The following is a 22,154-nucleotide window of genomic DNA, read 5'->3' as shown; positions in this document are numbered from 1 at the left end:
ATAAGTTCAGCAGTCAATCATTTTATACCGTGCCACTTAAATCTACGTAATTAAGTGAATGTTACCCAATTATTTCTTTCTTTTTATTCTGCCATTATTTTTCTGACTATCGATAATAAATTATTATTATTTCTGCTGTTGCAAACTTTTCTTCTGGTCCCATGTAAGATGGTACATCAATTTAATATTATTTATAAGTATGTTCAATTTTATTGTACATTTGCTTCTTTTTACATGACAATGTCAAGAAACAAAGTAACAGAGCAATAGATGTATGCATAAATAAACTTTTCTTTGATAATGGAGTATTTTTAATAAATATATATGTAGATTGATCTGGAGAGGGAAGCACAAAGTAGGGTGATTTGTACTTGTTTGAAAATATTGATCCTTTATTCTTCTGAAGGGTCGAAATTTAGGAGATATCACACCATTTTTCAGGTGAAAATCTAATAAGCAATAATTGTTGAATGAAAAATACTAGTACATATTGAATTATTTGGCGATTTTAGAATAAGCCAATGTAGCGCAATAGTAGAGCAGCTGACTGGCAATCGGAAGGCTGTGGGTTCAATTTCCGTCGGCGACATTTTTTTTTTTCAGAGTATGGGTGTTTCAGGCTAATATTTATTGCTTATAAACGTTAATCATTAAAATAAAAAATAATTATTTTTAAGTTTAAATAATAATAATTTTTTACTCCAGAACACGGGATGCACCGCACCCAAAGAGTGTATAGAGGGACGTGCCTGTTAGGTAGTTATATGATAAATTCAGAAAACACAAATGTATATTACTTTAATAATTTATTGTTGCATAAAACTGCATCTAGTTTTAGTCACACATTTGTTAATTGTATTATTGATTACAATATAGTTTCACAGTTTTAATAGGAACATAAATCTATCACTACCACAACTTAACAGCAAAATCAATGAATACATTTTTATTTGAAAAACTTTAGATATTACCAGAAACCTGATGCCTCTTATTTTGATTTCAGAAAAAAAAAATGTTTTCCAAAAATTACTTGAACATGAACTGTACACAAGCCAATCAAAACTTAAATAATATTTTAGTATGAATAATAATAACATGAATAATCCCTTGGGGCCGGTAATTCAATTGCTTTATAAGCTTGGCTTGAGAGATATTTACATAAGGTATGCGTATTTATTACTATATCCTGAACACTCAAGTAACATTTTTGCAAATACACAATAGTATTGCTTATTCATTGATGAAATTCTTGCATGTCAAAAATTTTTGCTCGGGAAAGAGACAGAGGTCCCCGCAGGTGAGATGGGCTAACCTAAAGAAAACTGCCAGCTTCAGATAGGTTAGAGCTGCCAAGAATTGGCAAAACTGGCGGCATTTGAGGGAGTCCTACGTACAACACTGGATGCAGAAGAAGGCTTCACCGCTTGAGCGATAGAGATTACCTCATTTCAAAAATAACACCTCCGAAAATTAATATGTAAACACGAAAACTGCTTACTGTGGTTTAATGCCAATGAATCCACCTATATTTCAGTGACGAACATTAGTGACATCTTTTGGTATTCAATAGAAGTTAAACGCATCAGGTTATCAGCGGTACATTCAACTAATTAATTAAAATCACCTATCTACGCTACTTAGATTTGGGTAGCTATCGCTCGAATGGTTAGGAAGTTATTCTTAGGGAAGAAAATTGGGCAGTCTCCAAAATAAGAACTGGATCTTTCTATGCTGGAATTCAAAACCATATCCTTCAAAACGATTCATTTCATGTATTTCGAGAATGAGAATTGGTCACTGTTCAATTGCATCCCACTTTGCTAGAATTAGAGTTTTGGATGATCTGGTCTTCCAGTGCGGTGTGGAAGAGGAAACCCTCGACCACGTTTTCTTTAACTGTAAAAACCATTCATCTTTCAAGAACATATACCGCCGGCTTATTAAAATCACACACCAGTCCCCCCTTAACATTTCATACCTTTTATCTCTTAACAATTCTCGTGTTCATACAGCTTTATGTAAGTTGAATAATTAATAATAATAACCTGAATGAATTCAACATTTAATTTGTTTTCGTGATCTAAATGAGTCCAATATTTAATTTGTTTTATTATTCTCCCAATAGATTAACCGAATTTTTTTATCCACTTTAACTGTTACCGGCACAAAGCACTCTTTTCAGGGTGAAATGCCTAAAACCAAAAAAAAAAAAGATATTCTTAAATTGGTACCTAATAGTAAAAAAATATGCGATAATAATTTATGATAAAACTATAATTCACATGGACAAACCATAATAAAGGCTATGTTGTCTATTCTTCAAAGAAAGTTCTTCTTTGCTTCGACGCATAATGATGTATGAAAAAGTTTATATTGTTTTTCTCCCATGTAACATGCAGTTTAAATAATTTTATCCTAATAACATTATTTTGTAGTTAGTTTGGTGTTGGTTTGGTGGTGTAGCTAAGCCGTGACTGCAATCTGTTTTTCTTGCACCTCGTTGAGAGGCTCCTGCTCCTGAAGTTTTGCCGGGGGCTCGGATTTCTTGAAGACAGCACAATAGAAAAGAGTTGTGATGGTAGATCCAAGTAGTGGTCCAACCCAGTAAACCTGCAATAAAAAAAACCTTTTTATTATATCAGCCATGTGTGTCGAATCAATAATAATATACAATAAATTATTATATACATATTTGAAAATATTTTTATAGTGTGAATATTGCACGAGTGTCCCGACGCCTTCCTACTGTGTGGAGCCAGTAGGACTATGGCACCAATTTAGAGTTTTTAACAACAATAAAATTAATTTTGTCCAAAAATGACAAAGTTATGAGTTTTTAAAGTAAACATTGCTAAAATGTATGCAATTGCGCATTCATGTGCAATTCATAATATGAATGGCAGTACTGCCGAACATTTAGCGTTGGCTACAAAAATCAATATTTTGACCGCTTATATCTTCGTTAGAATTCGGTAGTTTTCAAAAAGTACTGTTTTGAAACATGAAATTTCGTTGTCGGGGTCGACCTCTTTGAGGTATGTTGAGATGGTGAAGGGATCTGGGAAGGGAAGAACGTCGAGAAGTACCTGGCTATCCAGGTCTGGTCACCAAACACCAAATCACATCTGTTGCCATTTCAACAGATGTGATTTCGAATCCCGTTTTAGTAGTGTCAAATTTGTATCCTCACAAGCACAAATGCGTTTCCAAAAAAGGTTTAATTATTCTGAACTGGAATAAAAAAAATCTTAGTATTGTTACCCAATGGTCATCCCAATGATTGGTCCATACAACTGGACCCAATGATCTGACAGGATTCATGCTGCATCCAGTGAAAGAACTCTGTAAATAACACAATATTGGATTACATAATTCCATCAAAAAAATTTTTTTTCCTTGATTTTTGCAACATAATTTCCTTTGTGAGTAAACCTTGTATGAGTTTAAACTTTTCAAAATTGGAACTCTTTAGAAAAATAATCTTTTCAAAATCAGGCAACGAAAAGTAGGTACTACCTATAATAATAATATATTTTAGCAGACAATAATTATTTTACTTCTATATTTGAACTGTGCATCCATGACTTATGGCGGCGCGTTTAGGACGTTTCCACCTTATCCATTCTATGTTTAGTTAGAAGGCTTTTTATGCAATAGAATGCCCGATAGAAATAGAAAGAAAAAAAGATAAAGAATGTTGAACCGTCTTCAACTTTTGTTCTATGAAATGTACCATAGAATAGATAAGGTGGACTTATGTGCCTTATCTTCTGTGAAAATTAATATCTCACCATTTAATAGACAATCTGTATTCTGCTAAAAATTCTTGAATTGTGAGATGTGAGATCTGACTTCATCAAATTTACTGTTATACTGTTTGTTGCATATTTTTCAATTGTTTAATAAGAAAACAGATTGCTGAAACTCAAGTGTAGACACTATTGGTTTTATAATAATAATGATGAATTAGTTAAACAAAAACTCTTACAGCACACATATTCAGCACAGCCACAGTGAAGCCAAACTTTATAGCTGTGGAGTCGGTGTTTGTCTTGTTCCGTGAATCCCAAACTGAGCAAGTCAGCAAAATCAGGACTGTTGTGCAAATGACCTCAACCAACACCGCCTGAAATAACCCATATTAATAACAACATTTTTAACATAATATATTAAAACTAACACCTCGTCCCCCGAAGGTATTTTTGTATTTATTTGTTTATTTTAGAAAAACATTAATTTGTATTCATTATATAAACATTATTATATTTTTGATTAGTTTGCAGTTAAATAAATTGTCCTCAAAGAAGCGTTTCGGGAGTCCCTTTATATCTGCGTAACCACAGTTTTAGTTAAACCTTTCAGCCCACAGGTCGGAAAGCAATCGACATAAACCGAATGTTGCAAGACCCTGCGCAGAAAATTAAATTCTCTATAGCAAGGTAACGGTCTGCAGCGCGGATTCTTTCTGCGCAGGCGCGTTTGTGTTGATTGCTTACCAACACGTGGGACAATAGGCTTAGTTAAAAACTAAAAGACTATGGTTCAACATGTTAAATTATCAGGCCACTGAGGAATCCTGTTATCTACCATAGATAACAAAAAAAAATGTTTTTATTATATTATTTGGTAGGTTTTTATCTATCTGGCAATAAGAACTATCCAACAAAACATATTGATTGGTCATAGTATCTACCTGAGCAGGGGACAGAGACTCATGGGGCAAGTTCACACAGAAGGCAGTTTCATTCATGAAGATCTTCTCTGGGGTGACCACAAGCAGCAGGCCATAGCCCAGGATGGCCCCCGCAACTTGTGCCACCACGTACACCGCCGCTACCGCCAGGGACATCCCACCAAACAGCACTGCACACAGGGTCACCGCAGGGTTCACATGGGCACCTGATATGTGCGCAAAACACTGGAAATTAAAAAAAATATACGATTTCAAGTAAAGTAGGAATTTGTTCCATGACAAAGTAGAATATTTAAGAAAAGTAAAACAAAAAACCCATCCTCACCCGATGACTTAATAAAAACACAAAAACATTATATTCATAGTAATCGAACAAAAGATGAAGAACCACTTATGAAATCGATAGCTATTTAAGAATATGTATGTACGTGAAATAGTTATATGAATGTCCCGCTAAAGCAAGGCTGCCCAACCCCAGGCCCGAATTATAAGTGGCCCGCGTGAACCATTTTCAAATATCCCGCCAATCCGCCAATTTGAAAAAATGTCGCGGGCCCGCGGTAAAACAAACAATGCAGCTTGCGCGCGGTCACCAGTGTTGCCAACGAAGGCGATTTATCGCAATTTAGGCTACTTAGAACGAGAATCAGCGACGAAAAAATCTAACCTGTTGAACTTACTTTTTAAACAAAAATACACCAGTTTTTGATATAATATTATTTGCGTCCGAAATGGAATCTTGTAGCCACCCCACCACCATGGAATTCGAAAAATTGTTGTGGGGAATCACATATGATGTTTTTGGGTGCGCGGAATTTTTTTCTCAGCGAAGTTCCGTAACAACCCCCCCCCCATGGATTTCAAATATTTTGTGGGAGCATTCATTTTGAATTTTTTTTGGGGGGGAATTATGTTTTATAGAAATTCTCTAACAATCCCCCCCCCCCATGGAAATAGGAACCGCCAGGTATTCAGTGGCCCGCCAGTGATTCAAAATCGTCAATTTCGCCCAACTGTTAAAAAGGTTGGGCAGCCTTGCGCTAAAGTATGTCCTCTGGACCAGTCAGTGAAACCTCGCGCATTGTCTCAGTAACGTATCTTCACTCTATTAATTCATCTAGTTCTAACCTATTTTATTGTGTTCTGCTTTGTCATTGTTCTGTTTTCCACGGTTACCGTTTTTGTTATATATAGGTATTGAGAAAGGTATGATATTTCTTATTGGATTTAAATTATTCGAAATCTGTCTTATACCAAGAGACGAATCACATTCAGGAAAGTAAATTCTGAGCTAAACCTTGTTATATAGTACCACCCAGCATAAAATTTGCTTTTCCTTCCCTAAACACTCTCATTAAAGAACATAAATATATATTATTAAAATAAATATCTGAAATGCCAATTATGTCCAATTTTCCAATTGTGTCTCGTGCGTGCGAGCCGTATCTAAATTTCACTAATAAACATTGAAACAGTGTTAATCTCAAGTGACTTACCAGGTAAGTATTGTACTGTTTATTATCTGCGTATATAGTTGGTAATAACATAGATCATTGTAGAAATGTATTTTATATTTGTACAGCGCCCTTGAGGTGATTTTGAACAAAAATGGCACTAAAAATCATCCAAATATTATTATTATTATGGACTTAAACTAACTTAATCTTACCTAACCTAACCTATTTTTTATCGTGTTCTGTTTTATCACTGTTCTATTTTATCCGATTACCGTGTTTTGTTATTTGGTAAGTATTTGGATTACCTAACCTAACCTAACCTAATATTTTATTGTGTTCTGTTTTCTCATTGAGCTCTGTTTTATAGAGTATCCGATTTTGTCATAATATAATGCGAAAGGTAACTATTACTACCTTATTCCTCCAACATACGACTGCCTACGGACGAGAATATTAAGAAAGGTTGGAAGAACTTGGTTAACAGTGGTGTGCAATGGTGTGTGAAAATTGATGTCCGCGACTTCCTATGCAGCGTTTGGGAGGCGGGTTTGTTAACCGCCGCCCCGGGAACTATTTATTGGATAACCAACACCTGCCATGGGTCATCCCAAGTGGTGATTTAGCAGGGGTGCTCGGTTTCATTGTGTGAGGTGTGTTCATGATTCGCCTGCCCAACAGCTGCGTGGCTTGCCAGATCGGTAGACACTGGTTTAGGGACTTGCGCCGCAGTGGGAGGTACCTATATATTCATATGTCCATCACTCCTGGACACACTGATCCCTAGATTCCTATTCAACCCTCATTCATTTTACCTCTCAAAACTTCCTCTCCTTCGTTTCCTTAAAAAAGACTCTCCACACAGCATCCCAAAATATGACAATGGCCCTGAGGGAAATTATTTTCCTCAAGGTCGTGTGGGGTTACTGTAAAAAATCATAGGACCGCGAGGAGTGGAGGATGTTCAACAGGGCAATAAATCGGAGTGGGAATCCTCAGCAAAGAGGGATACTAAAGGATATTCATTCTATTCTATTCTGCCTTGAATATACAAGCTTGATGAAAGAGCAATGAACGCCACTGTCGTATGTCAGATATAGTAACTAAAGACTATGCATAGTAAAAGTGATAAAGTGATTTTATACATTAAACTGAAAGTGACTTTAAACTCGGAATGACTCGTTTACCTGCACAACAAACATGACCACCAGCCCCGTACTGAGGGAGTACTGCAGGACGGGGGGCGCCCCCGATGCGAAACCAGGCAGGCACCCCATACAGGCCAGGTTCACCAGCAGACCTGTGCCAATCAGCTCGGACAGCCCTAGCACGGCTGCCTGCTTCCAGGTAACGCTGCCGCCGTGCCATGCTTCTCGCAGCCCTGAAAATAATAATGACATTTATTATCATGACATATGTTCCATTAGGTACTCTTTAAATAATCTTAACAAATGTTGAGAATGTCAAAATTATCAATCTTGTACTGTAAATGGACAAGTAATCTGTCGTACACATAATATATAATAAAAATAGCCAGCTGACGTGTACACGGCGTTACTCGACTTTTCTCTACTTTCAATAAATATAATATCCATGTTTTATATATATAAACATTCAGGAAGAAATTTTCTAAATGATAGTGAAAACCCTATCAAACTCGGTTGCATAGTTTAGAAGAACTAAGCGGACAAACAGACAGACGCGGATAGTGACTTTGTTTTGTACTATATAGAGATAATGACAGGCAGATATTTTTGTATGTACCCAACTCGTTAGTTGGTACCTACGTACTTTGATTTAGTTTTTTTTAGTTTGTTGTTATATATATATATATATTTTTTTTTTTTTATTGATACCTGTGAGTACTACGATGGCTCCGTATTATGACACCCCCAGGAACAGGGAATGTTGATTTTTTGAAGGAAGTGGGGAGGGGATATCTAAGGATATCGAGAGGAGGAAGGTTGGGAAGGATCCTGCGCGAGAACCTCAGCAGTCAGCACCTTGAGTATACAGAAACCTATCGCGTGAATAGAATATCGATATAAACACCGATTGGCGAAACGATAAAAGCAAAAACAACAAAATTAGATCTACTATAGTGGGCTATCAACTGCTGAAAATGCCACCCCTGGTCTAGAGCTCCAAAATACATGAAAAAATATCTTCACACTGGTACAGGAACGAGCAGCCCGTTTAATAGTTTACAAAAAAAGTGGAAGAAATTAAATATCTAGGTGTTATTATAGACTCAAAATTGAACTTCTCAAAAAATGCAGACTATACAATTAAAAAAATTGCAAAAAAAATATCATTTCTTGGTAGAATCAGAAACAAAGTAAATAAAGAAACATGCCAGATAATATACAATACAATTCTATCACCACACTTTAATTTTTTTTTATATGTTCTTTATTCAGTAAAGTTTATACATTACAGTAAACGGGTAAATTTTTGGCCACCACACTAGGCACATGCCCGTGTTGTAGTGGTCAATTTTATGTTAAGTATTATAAATACAAATTAAAAATAAGTTGAATGAAAACAAAATAATATAAAAATAAAATAAAATAATTTATACATCTAAAACAAGTATGAAGTATAAAGGAATTAAAAATAATGCAAAATATCTACATAAGTTTAAGATATATGAATATAAAAAATAGGTGTGGAAAACAGAAAAATTTAAAATAATATAAAAAGTATATCAAAGAAAATACGTATTATTGAATTAAAAATAATACAAGGAGCATGTATCAAAAAAAAAGAAAAAATACAATTACATTTGTGTAATTAAGATAGAATTAAAAGTGTAGTAAAAATACAAGTACATTAAGTACAAGTGTATTTCTAAAAAAAATAATACAAATACAATATAAAATCAAAGAAAGTACTATTTGGTAAGAAAGTAGGGATAAGTTATATCTTGATGAGCGATTTGCATGAGCGTGTTATGGTAACATAGGTGTATAGATATATATCGGCAATTTTTGTGTAAATCCACGTTTGAGCTACGGCTAAGGATATGTACACAAATGTGGAATTATTGTCACAATATTTTTCGTAATAAATACTAGAGTATAAGAAACATATCAGTGGTGGTAAATATTTTTTTTTAATGATGAATATGAAAAAGAAATATATTGTTTAGTAATATACAAGTTATTTAAATTATTTACTGGTGACATAGGTTCATATGTTCCTTAAAGAAATTTCGCCCCTTTTCAGATATCCATTTATGCACACCGGTTGCAAAGTGAGTAAGTGTTTTTGATGTTTTGATGTCGTTTTTTAACGTGTTGAATATTTTAGGTGCGATGTATGAGTATTGCCTTTGTGAAAAAGTGGTTTTTGTTACAGGAATTATGCATTTTCCGTGCTTTGAGTAGCGTGTATGTATGTCCGTTTGTGTAGAGTTTATCAATCCATTTTTCCAGATATGGATAAGAGCTATCTTGATATACAGTTGGCGAATATCAATGGCTGTGAGTTTCTTGAAGAGTGGCTCTGATGGATGAGAGGGGGAACATTTGAAGATGACCCTTAGCAAAAGTTTTTGAACGGTCACTAGAGGGTAGAGGATGGATGCTGCACAACCTCCCCATCCTATAATGCCATACGTTGCTATCGATTGAAATAGAGCAAAATATACAGTTCTTAGAGTGTTTATATCAAGGATTGATCGTAGAGTATTACTGTTCAAGTATTCTTTTTCTCTGCAATAAAGAGAAAATGAAAAAATGCAAATACTGCAAAATAAAGCAATGCGAATAATACTTAAGCGCAACATATACACACGGATAAGAGACATGTTAAAGGAGCTGAATATTTTGACGGTGAAGCAAACTGTGTATTTGAATGTACTTATTTTTATACATAAAATTAACATAGGGATGATGTCTAAGGAACTGAAAAGAAAAATAAATTACAATAACGAGATACACGGACACGGAACGAGAAATTCTAAGCAAATTAGATTGCCAACAAGAAAAAAAACAAGTACCCAAAAATCTCTGATGTACCAGGCCGTTCAACTCTATAACAAAATCCCGAAGGAAATTGCTGTGATAGAAAATATTAATAAGTTCAAAAATGAATTAAGAAAATATGTCTATCTCAATTATTAATGTTTCTTTTTTGTAACTTTATTGAAATATTTAAAGAAAGATTATGTTTGCCAAACAATGTACATGTTTATATGTTTATAAAACTATTAGCACACACGAAGATGTGAGCTAACTTAAGATTAATAAATAAAAAAAAAATATATTTTTTTTAATCCTAACCTACGGATTGCAGTCTTTAATGCCTCGCCATCAGATGGGAATGCTGTCCCTATTCTACCGGTATATAAACGGAAGGCGCTATGAGGAACTAGTTATCTTGATCCCTCCGGCACTCGGAGACTTCTGCTTTATGGCAACGGGTTGTATTTGTATTCTACAGATCAGTTAAATAATACTAAATCAGGCCAAAATATCCAACCAAACTGATTGAACTTTGTTTTCAAAAGTTATAGCCAACACTTTTCTGGTACCACACATAAGTATTATTTACGAATTTTTTATAAAGGCCATTGAAAAAAATCGATTTTTCATGATTTTAGAGAGAAATTTAGAAATTACCAGCTGAAGAGTACCCTGTGTTGTTCGGGGTTATGAGTAGCTTGGAGTAAAGTTTGAGGTTGTGAATAATTATTTGATTTCTGTCTTTCTCGGGCGTTCCCAAATTTTTTTACCATTCATTTCCTGTAGTATCATAAAATCCACATTGTTATTGTTAAAAACTAAATGATTTCGTCTGTAATTAGTCTTAATCGGGCGTCTCCAAATTTTTCTACCATTCACTACTGTATACCACATTTTTACTATTAAGAAACATTATATCGACTTTCATTCGACTCCTTCCAGTGCAGAGGTAATGTGTAAGTCTTGGCCGGGCGTCCCCGACTTTTACCATTCAAATCACTATCTGAACGTTCCTAAATGTCCAGTAGTTTCTATATCTACAGAGCACACACGTCATTTTTTTTGTGTATACCGCACAAGAGTTCCATTTGCTCCCAACCGTATTATGAAACTGACACTATAGCATCCCCAATCGGGTATGTTATGAAACTGAAGGTATCGTGGGAAGAGGGTAGGAGATGGGGAAGAGGAATATGAGGAAGTCCATGTCTATTCATATCTGGTCACGTCTAAAACCTTTTCAAGCAACGTTTCGATTCTGAATGGTGCTCTTTCACCGGGGTCATAATGAGAGTGTCTTTCACTCTGGAAGGTGCTGCAAATATACTATATATTATTTTATATAAATAAATTGAGACATAACACATATTTATTACAGTAAATTTTACTTGCGCACCCCAGGATTTAAACAGGTGGATGTTCAATAGCCTCACCCCTCGACCACGGAGACCGTTAATAAGGACGTTATCTTTTATTTACATAGATTTGCTGCTTTGTGGTACGTATTAAAGTAAAATTGTCCTACTTTAATTTATTATTTCATCATATTTACACGGGGAAAAAGTATTTAAAAATATATAATAACCATTAACTCGAGTGATTGCCAATATTGCCTCTAAAATCGTATCTCTATATTGACTCTAATAGCCTATCTTAATATATATAAAATCGTATCTCTATATTGACTCTAATAGTCTATCTTAATATATATATATAAAGGTATCTCTGCATTGAATCTAATGGCCTATCTTAATATATATGAAAAGGTATCTCTACATTGACTCTAACAGCCTATCTTAATATAAATATAAAATCGTATTTCTATATTGACTCTAATAGCCTATCTCAATATATATAAAATCGTATCTCTATATTGACTCTAATAGCCTATTTATTTTTTATTTTATTTATTGGATGATTTGTATAGCGCCGCTTTTGTGAGATATCACCTCAGGGGCTTTTGGAGATATCTTAATATGTATGAAAAGGTATCTCTATATTGACTCTAATAGCCTATCTTAATATAAATAAAATCGTATCTCTATATTGACTCTAATAGCCTATCTTAATATATATGAAAAGGTATCTCTTTATTGACTCTAATAGCCTATCTTAATATAAATAAAATCGTATCTCTATATTGACTCTAATAGCCTATCTTAATATATAAAAAAATCAGCCTGCGTATGTTTGCACTCGCAAATCTCGAAAAGTTGTAGACCGATATCGCTGAAAATTTCAACGGTTGTTCTTATTAGTGACAGGGGTGTTTAGAGAGTGGATTGAATGGTACAAGAAGTCAGGGACGTCCGAGGGAGACTTAACGCAATATATCTGCACCAGAATGTGATACGGAGTCGAATGAAAGTCGATGTAATGTAGTTTTTTAATATTAAAATTATGGTATACAGAAGTAAATGGTGGAAGAAGTCAGAGACGCCCGAGAAAGACATTAGCAATAGTGAAGCATCGCGGGGTCCACTAGTAGTAGGTATTTTAAAACAAAATTAAATAATTACATATTTTATATACCTTTTGATTCAAAAACGGTCATTCCGTTTGCTTGGGAATTTTGGCCTGCAATCGAAAATAAATTTTACTTTGAAAAAGGCCCGCGATGCGTGAAATGCGGCATTTTATAGCCAGTTACGAGCGTAATTTACTAGGGCTCTTATATGATTAATGTCTCCATCAAACAATCTACGTAGAGTATTATTTGCCGTACAAAGTCAACAAGTGTCAGAAAATAATTAAGAAAAGACACTATTGTTGATTTTCTTCCTGCAACAAAGATAAGGCAGTCGGTGGCGAAAGGAGGGCCGGTTTTAGGCAATAGGTATAATTTAATATGAACAATAATTAGTTTATAAAGCGATACGAAGGGATAAATGTGAAATGCATGCATCGGTCAACTCCGGGGCAGAACGGACAAATTTTAGACATTGGATGTCGGAGGGCTTGGTTTCAAACCCAACATCCTATGAAATTTATTTATTTAATTTACGTAATTATAATAATTATAATTTACATAATATTTTTTAAAATATTTATGTTGAGGGATCAGTAGGATTTATAGGCCCTGTTAGGAGTTCTACCGAGCCGAACCCTCTGATATGAAAATATCTGGAGTCGGTGAATTTATTCCCATTTGATCTCTGGTGAGTTGACGTGTTGTTCTTGTATAGTTTTGTATTTATTTTGCTTATATAATGCACTTGCATAATGTTGATTGACTAGATGATCATTTGTGGAAAAGTGTGTGGAAGGGCTTAGTTTTTCCTATGGGGAAGATTTAACCCGGACATAAAGTCGGAAAATATTGATCATAATTTAGTTCTACGTGTTTGGGATGTGCAAAACATTGTTATCCATATTGGCATTATATCATTATAAAATAATAATGTAACTGTTAGGTTGATTTTTTAGAAAAAAAATCCCTAGATTATGTAATCTTTGTTTTCTATTTTTTTGAGTCTTTTTTTATTTTATAATTTTAAACTTTTCGCTAGATTGTGTACTAATCTTTAATTTTCTAGATAGTGTGTTCTCTACCTCCTTTCCTTCCACACTATATTCATCTTCACACGAATATCTCAATTAGGGATGCGACAATCCAGGGCTCCGGACAGTTTGGAAAAGTTGGGACTCTTCGGCGGTATTCACGTAAATAAGAATGAGGAATCCTTGTTTATTAAAGTAACTCGTTAACCTCGCTTAAAATGTTTTTGTTTACTATATAAAACATATAATATTTATTATTATTATAGGGCCCTGGGGGTAATTTACACGAAAATGGCGCTAAAAAATCATCTGATAATATTATTACTCCAGCGTCTGGACGGTGTAGGCCCTGTGATTGGTCAAATTCAAATTGTGTTTAAATAAGACTTTAAAGATTAAGACACCATTTCATACTGAAATAGAATCGCCACATGTAATACGATATTTCTTAAAAAATATCGTTTCTGCTCATACAATTTTTGGATAATATCGAAGAAAATATGTCTTAGAAAGTTCATAATCCATTGGATTAATTACATTACAGTGAAAATTATCCACAATTACGTGATTACGTTTGACGTTTGACGAAAAAGCACGCGTTAATTCAATATGGCCGATTCCCGATACGCATCGCGGCTAGGTGGCCGACAGAGCGCCCCTCTGGCGGTGAAGAAACGAATCAAATGACTGGCGCGTATATTTAAATATGCAAAATTACTTGAACATCAAGCATTTAATAATAAGATTTCTTCTGGAAGTTTAGTTCTACTTTGCAATGGCATTTTTCATTATTATTTATAATTTTTTTTTTGCTTATTAATTACATCTGATTTTATATTGACATGTTTTCTAATTTCTAAAATTTCTAAATTATTTATTTGCGATGCTTTAATCCTGAGTGAAGTATTTTAAGACCTGAATTTTTATCGAAAGTGTGATTCAAAAGATGATTTGCAAACTCATATTCACTATTTCCATTTAGAACCCTGAGATGTTTTTTAGTTCTGACTTCAAAGTTTCTATTGGTTCTACCTTTGTAAAATAAATTACAATCCAGCCCAATTGAGTTTATAAACTCCTGATTTTTTTGTTTGATTTTCGCAATCTATATTATTAAGAATATATTTATTCATTCTGTTATTAGTGTAAAACGCCGATTGAATAGTACCAGGAATGTTTATATATATATAATTTTAGAAGTGTCGTTATCCACAAACAGAATTCTACGCGATTGTTTATTTATATCTTAAGAACTAGGGTAAAAATACCGTTTGGAGATAATATGTTTAATTATTTTATTTAGTATTTCAACTATCAATTTATGAGAATAACCGTTATTAAATGTTATTTGTCTTATGAATATATTGTTTTATGGTTATATGCAAAAAAAAATTCAGGTCTTAAAATACTTCACACAGGATATAAAGCATCACAAATAAATAATTTCGAAATTTTAGAAATAAGAGAACATGTTTATAAATGTAGATGTAATTAACAAGAATTTTTTTTTATAAACTCTCTTTTAAATATTTTCCCACTTAACTGGTCTTTCATATTGTAATTCCTAATTCTTATAAACCCAGCCTACTCTTACCCCTCCCCCCTCCTTCCACTTCTTTTTTCCAATTGTAATCTATATTTAATTTTTGACTTCGGTGTATACTTCGTTCATGAAACATGTATTGGTTGTATATAATAAAGTGAAGTTAAAAAAGTTATTTGTTTTTTAATAAAATAAAGTTTAATCGGATAACATTATTTTATCTATTTCCATTGTATATCAATGCATACGTACATAATAAAATGTAAACATTATATTTATTTATTAATTGGACAATTTGCATGGCGCCGCTTTTGTGAGATATTACCTCAGGGGCGCTATATTGTAATAATCTACCTTTATATATAGATTTTTACTCTCCTGATGAAGGTGTATATATAATCTAACTTTAAACTTTATTAGATACAGTAACAGTTTTAGGAAAAGAATTACCACCAGTTGGAGTAAAATTCACACCTTTTAATTAAACCGACTGCTAATCACATTGCACAATTACCCTCCTTTTATCCATAAACACGGGTACAATTAATCAATATGTAATAATGTATTATTTCAGTCAACTTTGTTGTAACTATCTTTAATTGTTGTGACAAACTATACGATATTGATTCAACTTATAGACATTGACGGTTGTAACACATATTTAAGCACTGCAAATCTCCTATGAGCAAATTATATTAGGTACCATAACAGTTAATATCAGTTGTAGACATGTAGTCAATAATAGTGTTTCATTTGAAATAATCCATCACAAATACGTAAAATTTCATTTATTCAAACAACTGTCATTCTTATTATGCCTAAATTGAGCATGTTATTATTCATTAACTCTTTCCTGTTCCGTTTTTTAACAATATATACTCACCCTCTCTCTGTGAATGACCTAATATCTATCTATCAAATGTAACTGTTGTTAATATCACTTAAACTGGACGCAGCCCAACCAAGTGCCGCCCGCAGGGCCTAGCAGCAAAAACCCGCGGAGCGGGTTTTTAACTGCTAGTCTAATTATTATTATGAGATATTGTTGTAAGAAATGGAAAAAATGATTTACTACTGCAATGTGAGTAATTCTTGAGCATATTTAAACAAATAAGATAAGAAGTTTGAGGGCATACAATAAATGAAAAAAATAGGAGTGTCTTCTATACGAATTTGAATGGAAACAAATGTGCCACTGACTTAGTACCTTTTGGTTTTAGACGATTTAGCACGCGGTCGGTCACTCTTACACTTGCCTGAAATTGAATATCATAAAACACAGTCTTGTGTGAAAATATCACGAAATACACAAGGCAATTCTGCTGTGATTCTTTATTCTTTAGTCTGGGGGTTAATTAATTCAGTTATTTGTTCCCATCTTATTTCGGAACAGTCACACTCGGGAATATTGAATTTGCATTTTCAAATTAATGCGCATTATGAAGTGTGTTACAGGGCGCAGCCGACAGATTTCAACAAGTGATTTCTTTGCTTATTTGAACTATAAAGTTTAGAATCGAAACATTTGCTTGAAATGATTTTTGCCATCTTTAATCTGAATAGCCAGAACTTTCCAACCTTCATCTCCCCAAGTCCAATGGGGATGCGATAGTCCTATTGGCTCGGGACTCTAGTGCGGTATCAAGTAGTAGTTTTGCCAAAAAGCTAACTTTTTTGCATTACATATATTTTTTAATTTTATCGAGAAACCTTAGTTAATATTATTATAAACCCAGTTGTTACGAAACAGGTAATCAGGGTGTCAATAGAATAACATGTTCCCAGAACTCATAATCGTGTGGTAATTACAACAATAAGTTAGTTTATTGAAAAATAACATACTTTTTTCCCTGGCCATATTACAATATCACAAGTTTTTTTCTTCTGTATCTGAAACAATTATCTACCACTTTTTGTTTTAACGTGAGAAACAACAAGTCACTGCTTATACAAGCATCATCTAAATTTATCACAATTCGCTTCACGTCTTTGGAGGAAATATTACGCGAATGGGAATTCCGAAGGAAAGACTATTTGACACGAGGTGACAGAGCAAACTGTCTATTCTATCTTAAAGAGATTCATTAATAATTATTAGACGCAGTTTTTACTTCAAAGTGTGATTTATTAAACTTCTTATCTTATAGGGATTTGGAAATCTTCCGCGGATTCTGTGTTTGTTATCTGATCTTCTATCGTTATGTTAATTTTTTCATCTAAAATTGGAATGTATGTTACACAATCAACAATTATTGTTCCACATGTGCGACAATCGGCCCTTTGCACTAGCTATCAAACTTTTGTAAAAAAAATAACAATTAACAACTGCAGTTGTGCTATATTTTCTTTCAATTTCCATTTTGAGTTTCTTATTTACATTCGTAAAATAACTTGTGTGTAATGAATATTTACACAACTTAGTCTGAAATATTCATTGAAAATTATAAAAAAAATATTTAAGAATTTGAATTACACACGGAAATTAATTGAAAAATGTAGTCGAAATTGAGATCTTTTTCGAATTAAATTAAAAGTCAGTGTGGAGGACCGCTAGGAAAAGTTTAAAAAATATACCAATCTAGAGAATGGGTGAAAATGGATTATAATTTGTAAACCGTAAATGCGAAAACATTTAAGTACCACATGAAATAGTTACTTTTCTACTTTCTCAAAAATTATGCAATAATTTTAGGTTTTCCTGAAAGATTGGGTTTGAATACAAACAAAATAAATATTATAAGTACCTACTTAGGAAATCTAAATACAAGGCCAGGATTTTAAATAGCACCATTTTTAAATGCCAAGTTTCCATCCCTTGATAACAGAATTGGTTTTGTAATAAATTAGAAAAGATAAAATGGTTTCAAGGGCTTGCATTTTCTGCATTTAATCGCTAGCATTGACGAAATTAAAACACATATACCCAGGTACCAGTGTTTGATACATACCTACGCAAAAACAAACAATACGTACCTAATAAAAAAAAAAATATTTTAACAGGAAACATTCTAAAATTCGTTGTTTTTTGTACATTTTTTTACTAAAATAAAAATATCACAGGTCATTTTTTTTCTACATTACACAGGAGGCCCTGAAGAAAATAAAATACGATTTCGAAGTAAATAAACATTGAAAATACAAATAATTATTTTAATTTGGGAGGCACGTGTGGATACCGCCGCCTCGGGAACCATTTATTGAATTCCCAACACCCCCTGCCATAGGTCACCCCGAGTGGTTCGCTATGCTTGGTGACTCAGCAGGTGTGCCCGGGCTCCTGGGGTGAGGTTATGGTAGGGTTTTCACGTCCAGCTAATCCACAATTAAATCCTTTATCAGAGGAATGTTTGTATCATTGTGGATAGTGGAAAGCCCGATCCACTTCGGCGCATTCAATGCTAGTCGAATGGCTTTGTTTTGCAGGGTTAATAGTTTATTAATAATAATAATGTGTGACTAATCTTTATTTGAAATTGTGAAAAATGCCCATACATTATTATCTATATCCATTTGTAAGTCCACGACTCTAAATACATATTAAGTTAACTGGAAATAACTACACAACCCATGTAGGTACTTAAGGAAAATTATTTTTAAGAGAATACGTTTTAATGTCCAAAGATTCTGGATGCGAAGCAATTGAAAAACAATCAATGTTCCACACACGACAAGCGTGTAAAATAAAAAAAAACCGACATATGTTTATGTCACCATCTCCTTAAAACATATAATATTCATCGTACTGTCTCCCTCACGGCCATGACCAAAGCGTCCCTAAGTTTTCTTAGGTACCTAATTTTTAATACCTATCTCGTTTATTCTATGGCGCCCACAGGGACAGAAGATGCCAAAGGATACATACTTTAAATTGACTCAGCGAATCGTGTGGACTTGTGAATGAAAGCTTCTATTAGAGACAACAGATATCACTGCTAGTCACTCACCGCTACATTTCAAATAATTTTATTATTATTGTTGTCTTATAATTTTGGGGGGTCAAACACGAACTGACCTAAGGGAAGAACCGCCACTGGGTGCAGCGTATGTGAAGCCCGGTCTAGTGGTCGCATTGTAAAGAAGTAGTTTATTGTCTGATGATAATCGACATTTTCTACCTAGCATCTGGTAGAGTGCGGCTATTGACTTTTTTCTGATTTGACTTTTTCTTTAATGTATTTTCCCCACGTTAATTTTGAGTCTAAAGTTTTTCCGAGATATTTTAATGATTCCTCCCATGGAACTTTTTCACCAAATAGTATTATATTTGGTGGTTGTTTAGGACTTCTAAGTGAGAAGACAGTTGCGGCATTTTTTGAGGGGTTTATTGAGATTCTCCATTTATTGCTCTATTATTGGATTATAATGGCTTGGAGCTGTACGCGTCTTGTAGCAGTGGACGTGACAGTCGAGCTTGACATGATATGCTTATCATCTGCGAATTGAGTGATTTTAACATTATGGTTCATTGGCTTGGGAATATCGTTAGAATATATATTATAAAAGGATAGAGACAGTTGTCCTTCTTGAGGGCTTTCGGCTTATAGAAGACGTACCGATGAGAAAATTCATCTAATTCAACTTTAAATGTACGATAAACAAGATAGTTATAAACGATTTTTTAATGATATAGGGAAGCCCAGTAGGAATGGGCTAGGCATTGGTCGATGTTGATTTTAACAAGGATAGCTGTACCACCTCCTTTTTTGGCCGTTCTATCATCGCGGTAGATGTTGTAATTTGGTATTCTTAGGTTTCGGAATGGTTTTAACCACGTTTCATTTATAAGGAATAAATCAAGGTTATGATCGTGGTGAAATTCAATTATCTCTTCACGATACTCTAGATCTCTAGAACCATGACATTGGCGTTTCAATAAGCCGTCTGTAAGTTAGGGTCTTTGACGCGTTGTCTATCCATTGTGCTTATTTATGAAGGTCTGGATGGAAGAGAGCTCTTTTGTTGCATTTTGAATGAGGAATTGAAGCTCTGTGGCTCTTTTTATGAGCATCTTTAACTCGGAACCCAAGGGTTTCGATGGTGGTGGAGGAGAGGAGGCAGAGAGGTGTCTTGAGGCATTTGAGGGGACTCGGGTCGGCGTTTGAGACGGAATTGCTTTTGTTCGTGCTGGCAAAAACGGCTTTTATAATAGTGAGGCGCAGGTCAGGAGGCAGGCGCTGGGGGAGTGCGAAGGAGGGGAATCGTATTTGGTATGGGCTCAGACCTAGGTGGTTGGTTTTGCTGCTGAGGTAGAGGGTGGGAAAAATCGTTAGGCTGTCGGTGGCTTTGACGGTTGTTTTGCCTGTGATTATATTGGTTTCGAATTTCTATTAATTAAATGTATTGGCTGAGTCCTGGAAAGGCAACCTTTGTAGCTGGTGTGTTCACCCTCACAGAGGGCACACTTGGCATGCGTAACCTTAGGCTTCGTGCAATCGGACGATCTGCAAATTTTACGCAGCGCTCAAGTCCGTGGCAGCAATTTGCCCATGAGCTTCGCAACGAAAGCATTGCCCCAATCTTGTTTTATTACCCAGGTTCTCTACCTGGCTCCGCTGATGAAAGATCGAGGTAAGTTGGCTGAAGATTTTTTTGCTTTCTTCGTTTTTGGTCGATTGACCAGCACTAGAGGTTTCGGTTTATGAGACCGATAAGCTTTCATCCAGTGAACGGTGTGATGAAAGGCTTTAAATCACAGTGAAAAAAAAAAAAACAGATAAACCATAGCTGCAAGAAAATATGCAAATTATTTATGAAAACGGACATGCTAACGACATCTGGCGGAGAAAGAATTGATCCAGCTTGCTTGCAGTAGACACCTGTAATAGTTGAAATTAAATCAAGGTTCCGGGACGAAAGCAGAGAGGTCGTAAAATCGTCTAGGACGACTGGTACTTCCCCTTTCCTAGGCCTAAAAATAAATATTGAATTTTGTCAACCAATAGATCTGAACAAAGAGCTATAAAATTTTGGGTAACCAATCAGTGAACGGAGAGGCGTACACCAAATACAGACAAAGGAATGAACTGTGGATCGGGCAATAAAAAAGATAATTAACGACATTTCGATTCTCACAGAAATTAGAGGTGAACGCACTTTAGGGTCAACATCGACTTTCAAGGTGACAAACTCCTGGGAATGTTTACAATAACTGAGACATTTATGGGGTATCGAACCATTGAAATCGGGTGCTTGGAAGTTTTACAAGTTGTAAAGCGCACACACAAAAATGCAATGAAAAAAATTATAAACGTGATAGTATAAAAAAAGGACGGGAAAAGCGAAGGAAAGTTACTGGCGGAATTTCAACTGTAGTGCAATTATTTATGATAGAAGGAGGGTGTCATGTTCGATAAAAATCGTACTAAAGAGAGGAGTGAGTGTTGGAAACAATGGAAATTAATCGTTATCAATTTAAGATGAAACGGACATATTGGTAAATCAATTTTGAATGAAAAATCTCGCAAAAAAAATACACATTTTAGAAAAGTGCGGCGATCGAATGGAAGGATAATACAGAGATTTTGGACTGCTACGAAGGTCCTAGGGACGTGAAAATTGAGTATCAGAAGAAGACAGTAAAACTAAACATATAGCGATAGATTAGATTCAGGAAAAGTAGACATTTTACATAATTATAAGGTTAGATATATATAAGAGTTACCCAATATTACAGAGGGATCGAAACAAGATAAAAGGTTGGCGGTCTCATGTATATTTTGGAGGATAAACAATCAAAATCCGAACATGATTTTTATTTACGTTAAGGTAATAAACGATTAGAAAAGCGATTAACTTTAACGTTGGGCTTATGAAGTATTTAGATTAGGAAAAAGAGATTAAAATTAATAGGTTTGAAATCAAACTAAATTTACGAGTCTAGTACCAAAATTTTAAACGTAAACAGATGTCAATGCATATGTTTTATGTGAATCCTGGTATGAGAAAGATAGAAAATTGGGCGGAGATTGAATAAAACAATAAAAATGACAGATATC

At 34.3% G+C, this 22,154-nt stretch overlaps 1 protein-coding gene across 1 annotated transcript in view; it reads right to left on the bottom strand.

Moving 5' to 3' along the window:
• Positions 1-831: 831 nt before the first annotated feature.
• LOC149420096 (aquaporin-like) overlaps positions 832-22,154 on the bottom strand; it is a 31,714-nt gene continuing 10,391 nt past the window's right edge. Inside the window, exons 2-6 of the mRNA XM_089637164.1 lie at positions 7,335-7,528; positions 4,694-4,918; positions 3,989-4,126; positions 3,262-3,342; positions 832-2,610 (exon numbers count right to left, since the gene is read on the bottom strand). Of these exons, the coding sequence (XP_089493290.1) occupies positions 2,464-2,610; positions 3,262-3,342; positions 3,989-4,126; positions 4,694-4,918; positions 7,335-7,528 (785 nt within the window). The 3' untranslated portion in view covers positions 832-2,463. The remainder of the gene's footprint in view (positions 2,611-3,261; positions 3,343-3,988; positions 4,127-4,693; positions 4,919-7,334; positions 7,529-22,154) is intronic.

Source organism: Hesperophylax consimilis, chromosome 11 (assembly GCF_061612785.1).
Source record: "Hesperophylax consimilis isolate HC1 chromosome 11, BYU_Hcon_1.0, whole genome shotgun sequence".
In the NCBI taxonomy this organism is placed as follows: Eukaryota; Metazoa; Arthropoda; class Insecta; order Trichoptera; family Limnephilidae; genus Hesperophylax; species Hesperophylax consimilis.
This window is presented reverse-complemented; position numbering and strand designations above follow the sequence as displayed.